We start from the raw sequence: 17,305 nt of genomic DNA on the forward strand, positions 1-17,305 counted from the left end.
TAATCAATTTTAGGATAAGGCTGTAACGTAACAAAATGTGGAATAAGTGAAGGGGTCTGAGTACTTTATGAATGCAGTGTATAGATATTGCATTACATTCTGCTGTATGAGGCGTATGACTGTGTGATAGAGGGATAGTGATCCAGAGGCTCTAGCTAGCTGGTGCCCCGTGTGGGGATGTCATCAGAGCCTAATGAAGACCCCAGAGACACAGCCCTCCCTCCCATGGACAGACCAGCTCAACTGGATCCCGCTCACTACTGCAGCACTGTCATTAATAAACCACAGCCAACCACAGGCACCCTGCAGAAGGAATTACTTACCAACTTACTGTCTAAACATGGGTGTGTGTGTGCATTTGTGTGCATCTCTACTAGGTACTGTAGGTAGGTGTAGATGTGTGTTTGTGTGAGAAAGGCTAAATGAAAAATCTGTCTGATACAGAACCTATATACACTAGATGTTTTGCTATTGTATCGTTATATTAACCACCTCTGATGCTATTCTTTGGACACAGACAGTGCTGTCTAGATGCTCACCGTGCCACTACTATTGTAAAAAGGAAATGTATTTAGTGTATGTTTGTTTCATATGGTCAAAGACTTTTCTTGCCATTTATTTACCATAAGAACATTTTAAAAGAAAAGTGCAGCACTTGAAAGTAGGGAGAAGTAAAAGGTTGAATTTGTTTTTTAAAAGCAATTTGAATTCACAGTAATGAAGATAAAGGGTTTATGGCAGTACAGCAGCCTCTACTGTGGCCATTGGTCACATAGAGGACAGGTAGGGGTGAATGCTGCATAACTCCTTTACTCTACTCTTGCATGTCCCCACCTCTTCACACACTGATTTAGTTGTGAAATGCTCTCTTTAACGTGTAAGGCAGCAAATCACATAGCTATTATAGTATAATAATTCGTTTTGGAAACACTGTTTTATGTCCTATACATTTCAGTGTATGTAATGTGCTATGGGCTACTTTGGAGAGTGCCTTTATAGTTAATTGATGGTCTGTACTCTGTTACTCCTGCTAACTACTATATTAAAGAGGCCTTAATCCTCTGCTGCGCAGTAACTGACCTATTGGTGTATAGGGAACACACATCGTAGGACACAGATTGGCAGCTGTGCATCTGCCATAGTGTTGCCTCGGGCACAGCTAGCATCAACACTGTCTTGCACGCCTGCTATCCTCAGTTCACAGGGTTGACATCTATGGCTATGCGGACCTGCCCTTGTTGAGTGGTGGAGCACAAAGCTGGCCCTCACCACATGGTGTGGGAAACATGGCAAAGCTGCGTTGACATTGCCTTTGAAGGCCATTGACGTTGCCTTTTATCAGTTTTGACAATCTGTTAAACTGAATTCTAATCTGCTTCAGCTAGTGCTGAATGTGTTCTATAATAGATATGCAAAAGTAGCTCTAGCTGTATTATTATTTGTTTAACCACCCAGGGCTAGAGCTTAAATGCCTGATATGATGTTGTAAAAGCAGTATATGTGTGTTTTATGGCGAGTGTAAGAAGTTGCTCTGGGCAGGGCAGCGACCACCTTGCCTGGGATGGACAAGAGGTATTATAGGATAGCTGGATTAGAAGGCCCTATCCCCTCTCAAATACAGCATTAAGTGTGGGGCGATGATAGGAGGCTGTCTCTGGGTGTTATCTGGAAATAGCTGCTGGTTCCATGATAATGGTTATCGATTTAAAGCTTTTAGGAAGCGGCAGCAGCTGCTGATGACAAATGCTGGGGGTGTTATTGTTGAGTTGTCGGCTCTCTCCTCCATTACTAACTGCTGTAATGGAGGAGTGCGAGCATGCAGATGTGATCTTAATTAAACACTGGCTTTGACTTGACACTTAAGCCCTAATGGACTTTTACAAGTATTCTGTTTTTATGACTGTTGTATATTGAGGGAAAAAGTGTTGCATCTCGGCATAGAAAGTTCAAAAGTTGAAAGTCCTTATCTTTTAGATGGTGCCAATCAATAATAACAATGGGTGATAGCCATTGCTTTATCTTGTAGTGTTTACAGACAAAATGAACCATTTACGTATTTTCATAATCCATAAAAACAAGAGTTGTTCAAGTTTTTGTTCCCATTGGTGTTTATGCACTGACATAATTCAAGCATCTAGGCTTAATAACATTATATACACATTTTGTGCCTCCTTCCCTACAGGTATACTGGAGACAAAACGACTTGAGATCATCAAATCTAATGGCACCATCGACCAGGTCTTTGGCGACGTCATCTACTACGCAGCAGATCTGCCCATATGGTGGCAGGTGCCCCAGTATGTGCTCATCGGAATCAGCGAAATCTTTGCCAGCATCGCAGGTGAGTGGAATGATGTTCTGTTGCCCAGATGATATAGAAATGTCTAAAGGAAGCGTATATAGCATTTATAAAGAGATGCAGAGATCTGATAATGACAATGATTGTCTAACAGATTTGGTTACAAGTGATAATTTGGTCTTGGTCATACAGTCAGTACTAATAAATGTTGATTTAATTGTTACAATGTATCTTGATTGCACCACCACTATTATCCAGTAGCCAATTATATAATGTGTTGTTAAAGGGGAAGTTGAAGGGCAGTAGTCTATGTAATGGTAAAGTAACCTTTTAGTATGCGTTGTGATTAATAGTCCTCTCCTCCAGCCTTTGAACAACCTGACATTGTTTTCCTCTTCATCCTTATGCCCTAATGACTCGTCCAATCAATGGTTTTCTGTTCTAAAACACAAAACCCTTCCTGCATCCTTACATATGTATAGCAACTGTTGCCTGTGCTATTGTTGAAATTGCTGGGTAAGGAATCCATGGAGGGATACATTTAGTAGGGATAGAGTTTGCGCCAAAGAGATACTTTATCGCAGGTTTTAAAGTCAGATTTAGCATTGGACTTTGCTGAGCAGCATGATATGCAGCCTCTACAGTATGTCAACAGACAATGGACAACCACATTCATATAGTTTGATTGTTCTCTGTAACCACCACCAGTGCTGGCATGCTACATTAGTTCTACCTCTAGTACCTATACAGATACTAAGGGTAAGATTACATTCTATAACATTGACCTTGTCCATGAAATGCCATCTGAGTGAATGGCAAAAATACATTGTGCATTTGGTTAAAGTATTTTGAACACAGCATGTAGGCTAATAGAGCTCTTCTCAGAAGTTCACCCACACTAGTTGACACCCTCACACAGTGAATTGGACCTGCAGTGAATGGTGCTGTCTGAGTAAATGGCAAAAATATATTGCTCTCTGAGTGAATGGAATACGTTGTGTAATAAACAAGGATTTTGCTATTTTGAACACAGCATGTAGGCTGCAATCATAGAATTAGGAGGATCTCTTCTCTGTCTGCAAGAGCTCTCCTCAGAAGGTCATCCATCGGTGGTTCATACCCTCACACAGTGAATTGGACCTGCAGTGAATTATCCTTTCCTTACCCTTCCCAAGGACATTATTAAGTTATAGTTTTAGCTTGTTGTGGTATGCTGTCCAAATTGTATTTCCCAGTTTTTTTGTTTGTTTTTTCCCTGAGAGAAAATAGAACCCTATGATTTCTGTTAGCATTTTCATCATGATGGTTGATAGTAAGCGGGTAAGTGTCACTCAATTTCTAGCATAAAGTCTTTACTCTCCCTCAGTGATTTGCAGAGAGCCATTATATGGTTGATGACAAAGTCAAAGCAGTAACTTAATAGTATGAGACAAATACATGGGCTGTGTCCATGGGCATGGCAAAGCTAAAATAAGAGCTAACAATATGGATCTATAGATAACTATTATGCCAACAATCATATATTTGTTGTTTGGAAATTAAACCAATTCATGCTGATCCACTCATCGAAAGTAAAGGGAAATTATGCTTTGAATTGTGGATATGAATTGCCAGTTGTGCAGAAAGCATTTATACACTTAATGTATAAAACATTAATATTAAAAAAATATATTTTTTAAAAGATCCCACCATGTCGAATGAAAATCTTCTATTGGATTTTATAAAATTATAGCTGTCATTTTTTAAAAATATATACGATATGACTTTACCTGCATAAAATCTGCGGATGGAAACGTGGTTAGTAAGGTACGTAATCGCTACCCGGAAATGATTTGATATTGCGATAACATCGGCATTGGACCTTGGTGGTGAAATGCCAACTTTGAACTTCAATTTACACAACTATATTAGATGTACAGTGGTTCTTCTTTTTAAAAGTTGTGTCATACTGCAGCACAGCTTGCGGGGTGCTGCAGAATTAAATGGCATGGGGCCTCCCGAGTGGCGCAGTGGTCTAAGGCACTGCATCGCAGTTGCTAGCTTTGTCACTAGAGATCCTGGTTCGTGTCCAGGCTCTGTCGCAGCAGACCGGGAGACCCATCGGGTGGTGCACAATTGGCCCAGCATCGTCCGGTTTAGGGAAGGGTTCAAAATAAATAATTATACGGCATGTTATTTGTCAGCCATTGTTGCCGTTAATACTAGTTTGACCACCAGAGGGCATCTTTGAGAAGTTAAGTTATTGAAATGACGTGGATCTGTAGACCTACAGTAAGAGTCCTGTTTAACTTACTTATTGGCATACAGGCCTACTTCAATTTACAGAAAATCAATCATTCATTTGTGCACGTCATCACACAACATACAAGTCGTACATGTCAACATGTCGGATAAAGAAATTGAATTCAGGAATGCATTTGACTGTTTTTAATATTAGGAAGATATGGCGCTGTACAACATGACTGGTCGGGAGTAGGCCTAGGACACTAAGTGACTGCAAGTGAAGAGCAAAATAATCCACACCCTAATTGTAGGCTAACCAATCGAGATTCAGTGAAAATAAAAATCTCATTGATTTATCAAGACCAGTCCCCCTTCTGTGCCTGGTGAGCAGTTTGTCAAGTTCTAATGTCAGAAGAGGAATGGAAATGTCAAGGTGAACCGACGACCTGACGAACCTGCCACGTATGTTGACTCTGCCTGTCGGAGGTGGAATTCCAGACTGGCCTGGCATGGATTGTGACTCCATCTCGTTCCTCGCCCTCTTCAACTCGTCATTCTCCACCTGGCTCTCTGCCAATGCCACCTGGCTCTCTGCCAATGCCGCCTGGCTCTGGACCAATGCATCAGCTGTCGCCTGTATCTCTGCCCCCAGAGAATGTTTTTCTTTCTGCTGGTCTGCCTTCAATGACTCTATCTCGGTCTTCAAAGTTTGACTCAGATCCATGTGCACCTTCATCAGATGATCAGAATGGTACTGTCCTGAGCCCCCATCAATTACAGTGGCCTATGATAGAAACGGTAGATCAATTAAGAATTAAGTGAATCCAACACACATGCTGCGTACAGAAACACATATTTTTAAGAATCCGCTTTCTTGGGGACCATGCATTTTTCGGGGCTGCCCGTTGTCCAGCCATTTGTCCACTGATCTCCACGGATGGTTGTTGACACATTCATAGGCTATACCATAAAATAAATAAAAATGCACTGAAACCAAAATACCTTTTTAGTTTTGGTGATCCTCTCAGCTCCGGATCAGTTTCAAGTCCTCTGGTGGTTAGTCCTAACCTTGGAATGGGTAGCACCATAGTTTTCATTGAGCCAGCTTCTTTCTATGTCCATTTCGTCTGTTCTCTTTGGACTATTTTTTAAAATATTGTATTATTATTATTTTTTTTAATAGATTAACAGCTTGTTTTTTTTAATGGTAAGGGTAGAGTTTGGGGCGCTGTGAGGAGTAGTGGAAAGGTGTTACAATAAGTATACAGCAGTTTGCTGATTGTCCTCACTCTGATTATGCTGTAACAACATACTGTATGTAGAAGCACCATGACCAGTATTAGCAAATCATGTCTAGCATATAATCTCTCCTCCCTCACAAGGTTAAGCTGTTGTGAGATATTACATAAGCTGTTCATCTTGGCTCTATGAGCAGAGCACAATTTGAAATCAATAGAATCCTACCTCATCATTATTATTATTATTATTATTATTATTTTATTTCTTTCTCCTGCAGTCATGATCATTACCATACTAAGGCTTCTGTTTTGGAAAGATTTCAATTACCTGGATGACTGGGGTTGTTGAGACCTCGGTCCATGATTGAGCCATCCTCCCGTCTGTCTATTTGGCCCGCTGTCACTTCCTCACTATATTTTACATTGCATACAAAAATATATATTTTTAAATATATATATTGTAAATCCTCAAGGTCTATTGTTTCATATAAGAGGAATGCTTTTTTTCCTCATTTTCTTCAACATGTCTTTCATGCATAACTTCTCTATAAGTTAGTGCTAGTTCTTACTGAAGATTGTGTTTCTCCTCCTCAGGCCAACAATGGCGTCGCCACATAGGAGACCCTTAGCAACTTAGTGTTTAGTCTTTTGTATTGTGCCTAGGCGAGTAGACTGAAATGTAAGCCAGATGACTGACTGTTCAAGACTGTCTTGAGTAAAACCTCCAGCATCCAGTTAGCCACTCACTCCTGGCACCCTTAGCTACTGACTCATTCTAAGGAAGTGTATATGACTGGCTGTCTGCAGCTGATGTCCTCTCATCAGGTGCCCTGTCTTGTTATGGTCATAATCTCTGTGGATCCCCTACCATGACACAAGCCAACCATATTGACTGTTGTGGAGGGATTGGTACCAATGGTAGCTCTTCCACACTATGGCCCCTGGAGGCATTACTGCTAACAACTGCAACCATGACAAACCCTAACCAGGGAAAAATACACTGTAGGTACAGTAGCTGTTGTGTGGCTGAGGGCAGATCATTTATTCATGTGAAGTAATGTACTCACAATTATTTTTTTAGATCCACATTATCAGTTAAATTGAACATAATAAAGTTATGTTTGGAACAGCGTACACACTGGTTTGCCCAGGTGTCTATTAAAAACAACTGGCTGTCATACTTTATTACTGTACTAGTACACCCATGAAATTCAAATACAGACAGAATAAAGCTGTGGGGAGCCCTTAAATAAACTTCCCCTCCACTTTTTCCACACCACCCCACTGGGGATATCTTCAATGAAAATTAGTTGACAGAATTGTGACATATGTCTGGAAAAAACAGTTTTCCCCTGGTCTTATTCTATTTGAATACATCCTTTTTAATAAGTCTAGGGCCCACCTCCTACCACATTACAATTCCTTTATCCTTGGAGGGACTATGGTAATTCTTTCCTTATGCACCACCTGCAGTTTGCCTGCTTTTGGGCACTAAGGATATGCAAAATGATCCCCTTTGGGATTGATCTTTTGAAATTTTTTATAGCTAATGTTATTTTTCAAGAAAAAAAAAATCTACCCCTCCAACACAGCCCTCGGGAGAAGGCAAAATAAAATATTTTAACTTTGTTTGTTTTGCGTGTGGTTGGGAAGCGGACATTATTATTATAATTAAATCTCAACACATTCTATCTACCTCCACATAGACAAGTAAGGGATTGAAAATTAGGTATGTGACAAATGTAAAATGTTTATTTTGAAACTTTAACCTGTTAGAGCTCTAGGGGCGCTATTTCATTTTTGGATAAAAAACGTTCCCGTTTTAAGCGCGATATTTTGTCACGATAAGATGCTCGACTATGCATATTCTTGACAGTTTTGGAAAGAAAACACTCTGAAGTTTCAGAATCTGCAAAGATTTTGTCTGTAAGTGCCCCAGAACTCATTCTACAGGCGAAACCAAGATGATGCATCACCCAGGAATTAGCAGAATTTCTGAAGCTCTGTTTTCCATTCTCTCCTTATATGGCTGTGATTGCGCAACGAATGAGCCTACACTTTCTGTCGTTCGCCCAAGGTCTTAGCAGCATTGTGACGTATTTGTAGGCATATCATTGGAAGATTGACCATAAGAGACTACATTTCCCAAGTGTCCGCCTGGTGTCCTGCGTCGAATTCGGTGCGCAATTGCCAGCTGCTTCCACTTTACCATTTGATTCAGGGGAGAAAGCATGTGTCCAATCAATGAAGAGATATGTGAAAAACACCTTGATGATTGATTCTAAACAACGTTTGCCATGTTTTCAGTCGATATTATGGAGTTAATTTGGAAAAAAGTTTGCGTTTTGAGGACTGAATTTATGGATTTTTTTTGGTGGCCAAATGTGATGTATAAAACGGAGCTATTTCTAATACACAAGGAATCTTTTTGGAAAAACTGAGCATCTGCTATCTAACTGAGAGTATCCTCATTGAAAACATCAGAAGTTCTTCAAAGGTAAATGATTTTATTTGAAGGCTTTTATGTTTTTGTTAATGTTGCGTGCTGGATGCTAACGCTAATGCTAACGCTAAATGCTAACGCGAAATGCTAACTCTAGCTAGCTACTTTTACACAAATTATTGTTTTCCTATGGTTGAGAAGCATATTTTGAAAATCTGAGATGACAGTGTTGTTTACAAAAGGCTAAGCTTGAGAGATGGCATATTTATTTCATTTCATTTGCGATTTTCATAAATAGTTAACGTTGTGTTATGCTAATGAGCTTGCTGATAGATTTACACAATCCTGGATACAGGGTTTTTTTCATAGCTAAACGTGACGCAGAAAACGGAGCGATTTGTCCTAAACAAATAATCTTTCAGGAAAAACTGAACATTTGCTATCTGAGAGTCTCCTCATTGAAAACATCTGAAGTTCTTCAAAGGTAAATGATTTTTTTGAATGCTTTTCTGTTTTTTTGTGTAAATGTTGCCAGCTGAATGTTAATGCTAAATGCTACGTTAGCCATCAATACTGTTACACAAATGCTTGTTTTGCAATGGTTGAGAAGCATATTTTGAAAATCTGAGATGACAGTGTTGTTAACAAAAGGCTAAGCTTGAGAGCTAGCATATTTATTTCATTTCATTTGCGATTTTCATGAATAGTTAACGTTGCGTTATGGTAATGAGCTTGAGTCTGTATTCACGAACCCGGATCCGGGATGGGGAGATCAGAAAGGTTAAGAAAAAAATTGTATAAGGACATGTGAATTCACACTTCAGATTTGGTCCTGCGTATGACCACTAGGGGGCAATGCAGTTCAATCTACTGCAGTCATAGCTACCAGACAGCGCTGACCTTACTGCTGTCCCCACCCACTCAGCAATGATGGTAGTTAATGCCGTTTTTAGGTTCTCTGTGTGCCTGTTCTCAGTTGTCAGTACATGGGACTTCATGTCCCACTTCTCATCAATGTGATGTCGCGTTGCAGTGATGTATGACTGTGTTCTTTGACATCCAACAATCAGTTGTTAAAGCTACGTATGGTGTTTGAGAGCTTGCGCTTTATACTTTGAGCGATCATTGTACATTTTCTTCATCCAGGCTGTCATGGTTTTTCGACATGGCATCCTGTAGTCTGCTTCTATATATGCCATCAGGGCAGCAAGCCAACATCCTCTACCATTGACAATGGCTGCATATCAACTGCAATCATTTTTGTAGTCAGCTCTGTGATTTTCTCACTCCGTCCCTTACTGCACTGCTGCCAGCAACGGGTTGGGGATCTCCGTGCCTCCCTTTCAGATGGTTACAGTGCCTTGCGAAAGTATTCGGCCCCCTTGAACTTTGCGACCTTTTGCCACATTTCAGGCTTCAAACATAAAGATATAAAACTGTATTTTTTTGTGAAGAATCAACAACAAGTGGGACACAATCATGAAGTGGAACGACATTTATTGGATATTTCAAACTTTTTTAACAAATCAAAAACTGAAAAATTGGGCATGCAAAATTATTCAGCCCCTTTACTTTCAGTGCAGCAAACTCTCTCCAGAAGTTCAGTGAGGATCTCTGAATGATCCAATGTTGACCTAAATGACTAATGATGATAAATACAATCCACCTGTGTGTAATCAAGTCTCCGTATAAATGCACCTGCACTGTGATAGTCTCAGAGGTCCGTTAAAAGCGCAGAGAGCATCATGAAGAACAAGGAACACACCAGGCAGGTCCGAGATACTGTTGTGAAGAAGTTTAAAGCCGGATTTGGATACAAAAAGATTTCCCAAGATTTAAACATCCCAAGGAGCACTGTGCAAGCGATAATATTGAAATGGAAGGAGTATCAGACCACTGCAAATCTACCAAGACCTGGCCGTCCCTCTAAACTTTCAGCTCATACAAGGAGAAGACTGATCAGAGATGCAGCCAAGAGGCCCATGATCACTCTGGATGAACTGCAGAGATCTACAGCTGAGGTGGGAGACTCTGTCCATAGGACAACAATCAGTCATATATTGCACAAATCTGGCCTTTATGGAAGAGTGGCAAGAAGAAAGCCATTTCATAAAGATATCCATAAAAAGTGTCGTTTAAAGTTTGCCACAAGCCACCTGGGAGACACACCAAACATGTGGAAGAAGGTGCTCTGGTCAGATGAAACCAAAATTGAACATTTTGGCAACAATGCAAAACGTTATGTTTGGCGTAAAAGCAACACAGCTGAACACACCATCCCCACTGTCAAACATGGTGGTGGCAGCATCATGGTTTGGGCCTGCTTTTCTTCAGCAGGGACAGGGAAGATGGTTAAAATTGATGGGAAGATGGATGGAGCCAAATACAGGACCATTCTGGAAGAAAACCTGATGGAGTCTGCAAAAGACCTGAGACTGGGATGGAGATTTGTCTTCCAACAAGACAATGATCCAAAACATAAAGCAAAATCTACAATGGAATGGTTCAAAAATAAACATATCCAGGTGTTAGAATGGCCAAGTCAAAGTCCAGACCTGAATCCAATCGAGAATCTGTGGAAAGAACTGAAAACTGCTGTTCACAAGTGCTCTCCATCCAACCTCACTGAGCTCGAGCTGTTTTGCAAGGAGGAATGGGAAACAATGTCAGTCTCTCGATGTGCAAAACTGATAGAGACATACCCCAAGCGACTTACAGCTGTAATCGCAGCAAAAGGTGGCGCTACAAAGTATTAATTTAATGGGGCTGAATAATTTTGCACGCCCAATTTTTCAGTTTTTGATTTGTTAAAAAAGTTTGAAATATCCAATAAATGTCGTTCCACTTCATGATTGTGTCCCACTTGTTGTTGATTCTTCACAAAAAAATACAGTTTTATATCTTTATGTTTGAAGCCTGAAATGTGGCAAAAGGTCGCAAAGTTCAAGGGGGCCGAATACTTTCGCAAGGCACTGTAAGTATTGCACCTGTACTGCCACTGTAGCTCAATTCCACCTCGCAAAGTTTGCATTTCACCACCTTCTCTTTTAACCTCAAAGTATTAGCAGACTGGACTTTGCTGCTGTCACTTCCCTGTCTCACTCTCCGCCATTTTCCCAACTGTTAATGAAGATGATGTGCGGAGCACTTTATATCCATGGCAAATCATTTAAAAAAAGGATATATTCTAACGTTATGAAATTGTTGCGTTAGGTATTTGTAGAATTTTTTTCTTTTCTTATTTTTCTTGATGATAATCTGGACCTGTTAGTGGTAGTTTTGTTATAACTGTACTGTGATGTACACTACCATTCAAACGTTTGGGGTCACTTAGAAATGTCCTTGTTTTTGAAAGAAAAGCAAAGAAAATGTGTCCCTATTTAAAATAATAGCAGATTGATCAGAAATACATTGTAGACAATGTAAATGACTATTGTAGCTGGAAACGGCTGATTTTTTAAAAAATGGAATATCTACATAGGCGTACAGACGCCTATTATCAGCAACCATCACTCCTGTGTTCCAATGGCACATTGTGTTAGCTAATCCAAGTTGATCGTTTTAAAAGGCTAATTGATCATTAGAAAACCATTTTGTAATTATGTTAGCACAGCTGAAAACAGAAGCAATAAAACTGTGCGCCCTTTAGACTAGTTCAGTATCTGGAGCATCAGCATTTGTGGGTTCAATTGCAGGCTCAAAATGGCCAGAAACAAATAACTTTCTCCTGAAACTCGTCAGTCTATTCTTGTTCTGAGAAATGAAGGCTATTCCATGCGAGAAATTGCCAAGAAACTGAAGATCTCGTACAACGCTGTGTACTACTCCCTTCACAGAACAGCGCAAACTGGCTCTAACCAGAATAGAAAGTGGAGTGAGCATCGCCGGTGCACAACTGAGCAAGAGGACAAGTACATTCGAGGTTCTAGTTTGACAGACGCCTCACAAGTCCTCAACTGGCAGCTTAATTAAATGGTACCCGCAAACCATCCCAATTTTGTTTAAACGTTCACACCCCTATTGAATATAGTCCTGCAAATTCCTCTTCACGACATGTCCCATTGTACTGCTGTGCAGGGCTTTTTTAATTTGCTGTCAAAAGGTTACCTAACGATATTACTGAATGTTTTCAGGTGGAAACAAATGGAAAGATCAGGTGTGTTGTGGCAGAGCATTTGACACAGTGTAATAAAGTTTCCACGGCAGATTATTTTTTTCTATTAGGAAAGTGTTTTGTATCATAACAAGCTACATTAGTCTCAGACCAGGTAGCTGTACGAGGAGTTGTGTGTCACATGGATTTCTTGTAATGTTCCCCTCGGAGGAATGCCTAAAAAGGCATCCGTACTTAAGAGGCTCCTTTATCTCTCCTGACAGCTGCAGCTATAGGGCCTTATTTGAAAAATCACAAGTTTGAGGCACCATGAAATTATCAATGTCAGCTAGCAGGCAGCTCTTATGGCAAAAGAAAAATGATTTTATCTTTTTTTTTTTCTCTCGTTCTCCTTCCCCCTCAACCCCATCCTCTCTCATGACACATAAAATATTGAGAGACCTTTCCCAGAAACAATTGCAGCTGAATAGGTACTTGAGATGGTCCCCTGCTGCTGTAAGGTAGCCTGCGGGTGTAGGAGGAGAGAACAGCCCTATGTTTCACTGATATTTAGCAGTCAAACAGTGCAGCGGCAGGCCAAGTCTCTCATGTATATAAATTGATCACATTGTTGTTATGGATGAAAGGCCTGTTATTCTGATGCAAATTTAATCTCCTGTAAGTGGAGTTCTACAGTGATGCATGAGAGGTGTTTCCATAGTGATCACCCCTGGCTACTTTATCTGGGTGGGACCCATGGGTAATAAGTCATCCTCACTGTAACACACACTGTCTGCTGCTGACCACTGCACTACGTACTAGGCTTGGACGGTATACCGTATATACCGGGGTATTTGGAAAAAGCCGCGGGATGTTTTTTCAATACCGTTGAAGCTTTTTGTTTGACGTTTTTAAATCAATTTGTATGTTTGTAGATACAAATAGTTACCTGCAGTTAACTTGTGCAAATCATTAGGAAATAAAGAACAATTGCTTTCTTCATTTCACCTGGTAGTCCCCCGTCACGCGGTCTTTTTTTTAAAAGCACACAACGAACCCGTTAGCCTTGTGAGTCACTCACTGTTGTGTAGCATACGCCAGGTGATCTAATTACAGTATGGAACTGTTTGCCAGCTAGATATCTAAGTTAACTGTCCAAAATGTGCTAAATGCTCTGCAGTTGTGCATTTGGTTTGTTAATTTAGTAGCCAATTAGCTATCTAGCAAAGTGGTTAGCTTCTTCCAAAATCAAGCATTTGCTTGGTAACTGCAGCGTATCTTCTCCTGGTTCAAGAGCTTTGCTGGCTAATATGTGTTTTGTGCGTGCAGCAAACTGAGAGTAGCAGTCAAACTGTACAAAATGTTTGCAATGCGCTCCTTAGCATTTAGTTAGCATTCTCATGGGATTTTACATGTACTTGTTAGCATTCTCATGGGATTTTACATGTACTTGTTAGCATTGCTAACCTTCGGATTTCAGAGTATCATTGGGTTTGAAAACAGCACCCTTTGTTCAGTGCCGTTATTATCGAATACCCCGGTATAGCACAAGGTCGGTATGACAATCTGGATAACTCCCAAGCCTACTACATATCCACACACCACATAGCCAATGGACTGTCCTCTGCCAAAGGCATCTAAAAACACTTTGAACTGTTCCTCACCCCAGGCCGGTTGTGCCATGGTTGGAACATGGACATTGTTTGCCCAGAGTCTAGAAATGTGTTTGGATCGGTGTTAGCATCTGTCAATGTTTACTCTGTATGACAGGATGTACTGCATGATTGTGTTTGTTTACTTGTTAGTATTTCTTGTTTATTCCTTGTTTATTCTATGGATCTCTGAGTTCCGTGTCTGTCTCCTCTCCAAGGTCTGGAATTTGCCTACTCAGCCGCCCCCAGGTCCATGCAGAGTGCCATCATGGGACTGTTCTTCTTCTTCTCTGGGATTGGTTCCTTCGTGGGCTCCGGCCTACTGGCCATCGTCTCCCTCAAGGGGATTGGCTGGATGTCCTCCCACAAGGACTTTGGTAAGAGCGAGAAAACACTCATCCAATACAAGTTCTTAAAGTAGGTTCTTCTTTTGAGGCAATGTTCATTACTCATATAATAGGAGTTGGACAGGCTCTTCAGGGAGAAAATATGTGAGTGAGAATGACGGTGCATTGTATTGCCTCAGCCTGCATAATGATCTGTATATGGACTCTAGGGAGGCCTGCCATCACAATCAGCCTTAAACATGGCCTCTGAAAACTACCTTCAACTCCCTGGCCATTGATCTGTATGAACACAGTTTTCCAGGGATGAGGAATAGTATAATGTTCTGGCTCCACTCATGCACACTGTCTAGAGTTTTTATAGATGTTACCGTAAAATTGGTGTGACAAAAACATCAGCAGTGTGTCATAGCTTACTGTTGTCCTCGAAAAGAAGAACACAGTATTGACATTTCGATTCCCTCTGCAGTATTTACTTTCACATCAACAGAAATGTATTTCCTGGGGGGACGCGTCACAAGAATTGTCATGTCGTCCTGATTTAAAATCCACTTAAGAAGTTTGCAAATTGGTTGCACCAAAGAAGGAAAAAATTATCCCGGTGCAATTGTCTTATTTTTAAGTGTTTCCTGTAATAAATAGAGATGTCAGACTAACGACAAAAGGTTTGTGTAAATCTGTCGTAGTGCTAGAATAAATAGTGTGGCGGTGGCAGCAGATGGATGTGTTCCCTGGTGAAAGGAGCCCCCCGGCCCAGATGCACTTTCCAGGGAGCTGCGGAAAATACGCCGCACTGTAAATTGTTTAACCACAAACACCTAATAGCTCATTAATACAGTGTGCCGACAGGATGGGAGGTATTTTTGATGACATTAGCACTTGGAGATGCTTGGCACGGCTTCATAAATCCATCCTGCGACTTGCCTAGCCTCGCCCGAGGAGCCGTTTGTTTAGTAAGCATAATTTGATTGTTAAACGAGAGCCTCGTTTGCCTGCAAGCTTTCTTTCTCTCACTCTATCTCGTGCTGCTTTTTGAAAAAGTCATTTTAAAGAAAAACCGCACAGAGTAGGGGTGGGCGAACAAACAGAATAAAACATCCAGGTGGCCAAAGCTTTGGCCTCAAAGCCTGTCAGTTTGTTGTGCAGTTGCTTGTTGTCTTTCCTTCACATACTTTGCTGGGCTTTACCTGTCTCTACATTGCTTCTTTACCTGTCTCCCCCACCCCCCTTGGCTCAGCGCTCTGCAGGAGCGATGGAAGCGGATCCTCCTCATTTCCATGGCTGAGGGCTGTGTGATGCAGAGCGAAGCGTGGAGTAAACAGGAGGTTTGGTGAGCAGAGTGGTGCAGACCTGGGGATAGACACCCAGTATTAATGACAAGCTGGGGGCCTGATTACACAGCCCTCTCTTAAGTAAAGCTGCCCCTGGAGTGCGCACCATATAGCTGCCACAGCCAGCCAGCTAGCTAGCTACCTTGGCAGCTGGAGGCTACTACTCACCTCTCTGTCTCACTACACCACCTTCTCTCTTCACGTCTTGTCCTCACAAACTAGCAGCAGGCATGCGCAGGTAGAGAAGCAATGTAGCATGCAACGATACAGTCCGTCTGTCCAAATGTAAAAGCATATGCCTTTGGTAACTGTAGTACAGTCGCAACCAAAATTATTGGCACCCTTGATAAAGATGAGAAAAGAAAATAGTACAATAAGTAATACCAATACTATTGTATGCTCAAAACAATGATGAACTTTACCCAGTACCTGGACTTTTTTTTGCCAAAAACCTGGTTGCCTCTACCAGGAAGATGTAACTTGGCTGTGGATCTTCCAGCAAGACAATGACCCCAAACACATATCAAAATCCATAAAGAAATGGTTAATTGACCAAGAAATCAACACTTTGCAATGGCCATCTGTCTCCGGACTTGAAACTCATTGAAAACCTGTGGTTTGAATTGAAGAGGGTAGTCCGTAAGCGCAAACGAAGGATATCAACGATCTGGGAAGATTCTGTGTCGAGGAATGGTCTAACATCCCTCCCAATGTGTTCTCCAATCTCATAAAATGTTTTAGAAAATGGGTCTGTGACATTTTCCTCGCAAGGGGTGCTGGAGTATTAAACTGGTGCCAATAATTTTGACCCCCAATTTGTATTTTTATTTTTTTTAAGAAGTATTACTTGTTAAACAACATTTTTTTCTGGGCAATTGCATCAGTATAAAATATATATATATATATATATATATATATATATATATATATATATATATATATATATATATATATATATATATATATATATATATATATATATATATATATATATATATATATATATATATTTTATACTGATGCAATTGCCCAGAAAAAAATGTTGTTTAACAAGTAATACTTCTTAAAAAAAATAAAAATACAAATTGGGGGTCAAAATTATTGGCACCAGTTTAATATATATATATATATATATATATATATATATATATATATATATATATATATATATATATATATATATATATATATATATATATATATATTTTTTTTGCATATAATATAGCTCAGTATTTGTATTATCTTACTGTATACAGTATTTTTTTGTTCATCTTTGTCAAGGGTGTCAGTTATTCTGGTCGTGACTGTATATTTTCGACTTGGTGACTCTTAACTCTCCTGCTGTGTTCCGGTCAAATTGGACTGAGTTTTCTCTCTGATAAATGTAGTTCCTTTAATCAGATTGTCATAAGGTTCCATGACTTTGTCCACACAGGGCATTTGAACACACAAAATACATTTAGATGATTTTCATTACATTTTGGGGGTTTTATTTAACTTTAGTACACCTGTGGTGTTCCCTGTCAAAAATGACCAGTCATTACAAATGAATGGGTGAGACTATAATTTAGTGTAATAAAATTGAGTTCAGGCACATGCCCATTCATCAGATGGGCACACCTCCTCTCCCAGACACCCACATGCATGTGTGTTTGAGCACACACACGCCTCACTCCCCTTCT

At 40.3% G+C, this 17,305-nt stretch overlaps 1 protein-coding gene across 3 annotated transcripts in view; it reads left to right on the forward strand.

Moving 5' to 3' along the window:
• Positions 1–17,305, forward strand: part of slc15a4 (solute carrier family 15 member 4) — a 44,515-nt gene that overhangs the window by 22,083 nt on the left and 5,127 nt on the right. For all 3 annotated transcript variants that reach the window (XM_036935789.1, XM_021621374.2, XM_021621373.2), the window contains exons 7-8: positions 2,183–2,341; positions 14,167–14,325. In XM_036935789.1, the coding sequence (XP_036791684.1) occupies positions 2,183–2,341; positions 14,167–14,325 (318 nt within the window). The remainder of the gene's footprint in view (positions 1–2,182; positions 2,342–14,166; positions 14,326–17,305) is intronic.

This window comes from Oncorhynchus mykiss, chromosome 11 (assembly GCF_013265735.2).
Source record: "Oncorhynchus mykiss isolate Arlee chromosome 11, USDA_OmykA_1.1, whole genome shotgun sequence".
NCBI lineage: Eukaryota > Metazoa > Chordata > Actinopteri > Salmoniformes > Salmonidae > Oncorhynchus > Oncorhynchus mykiss.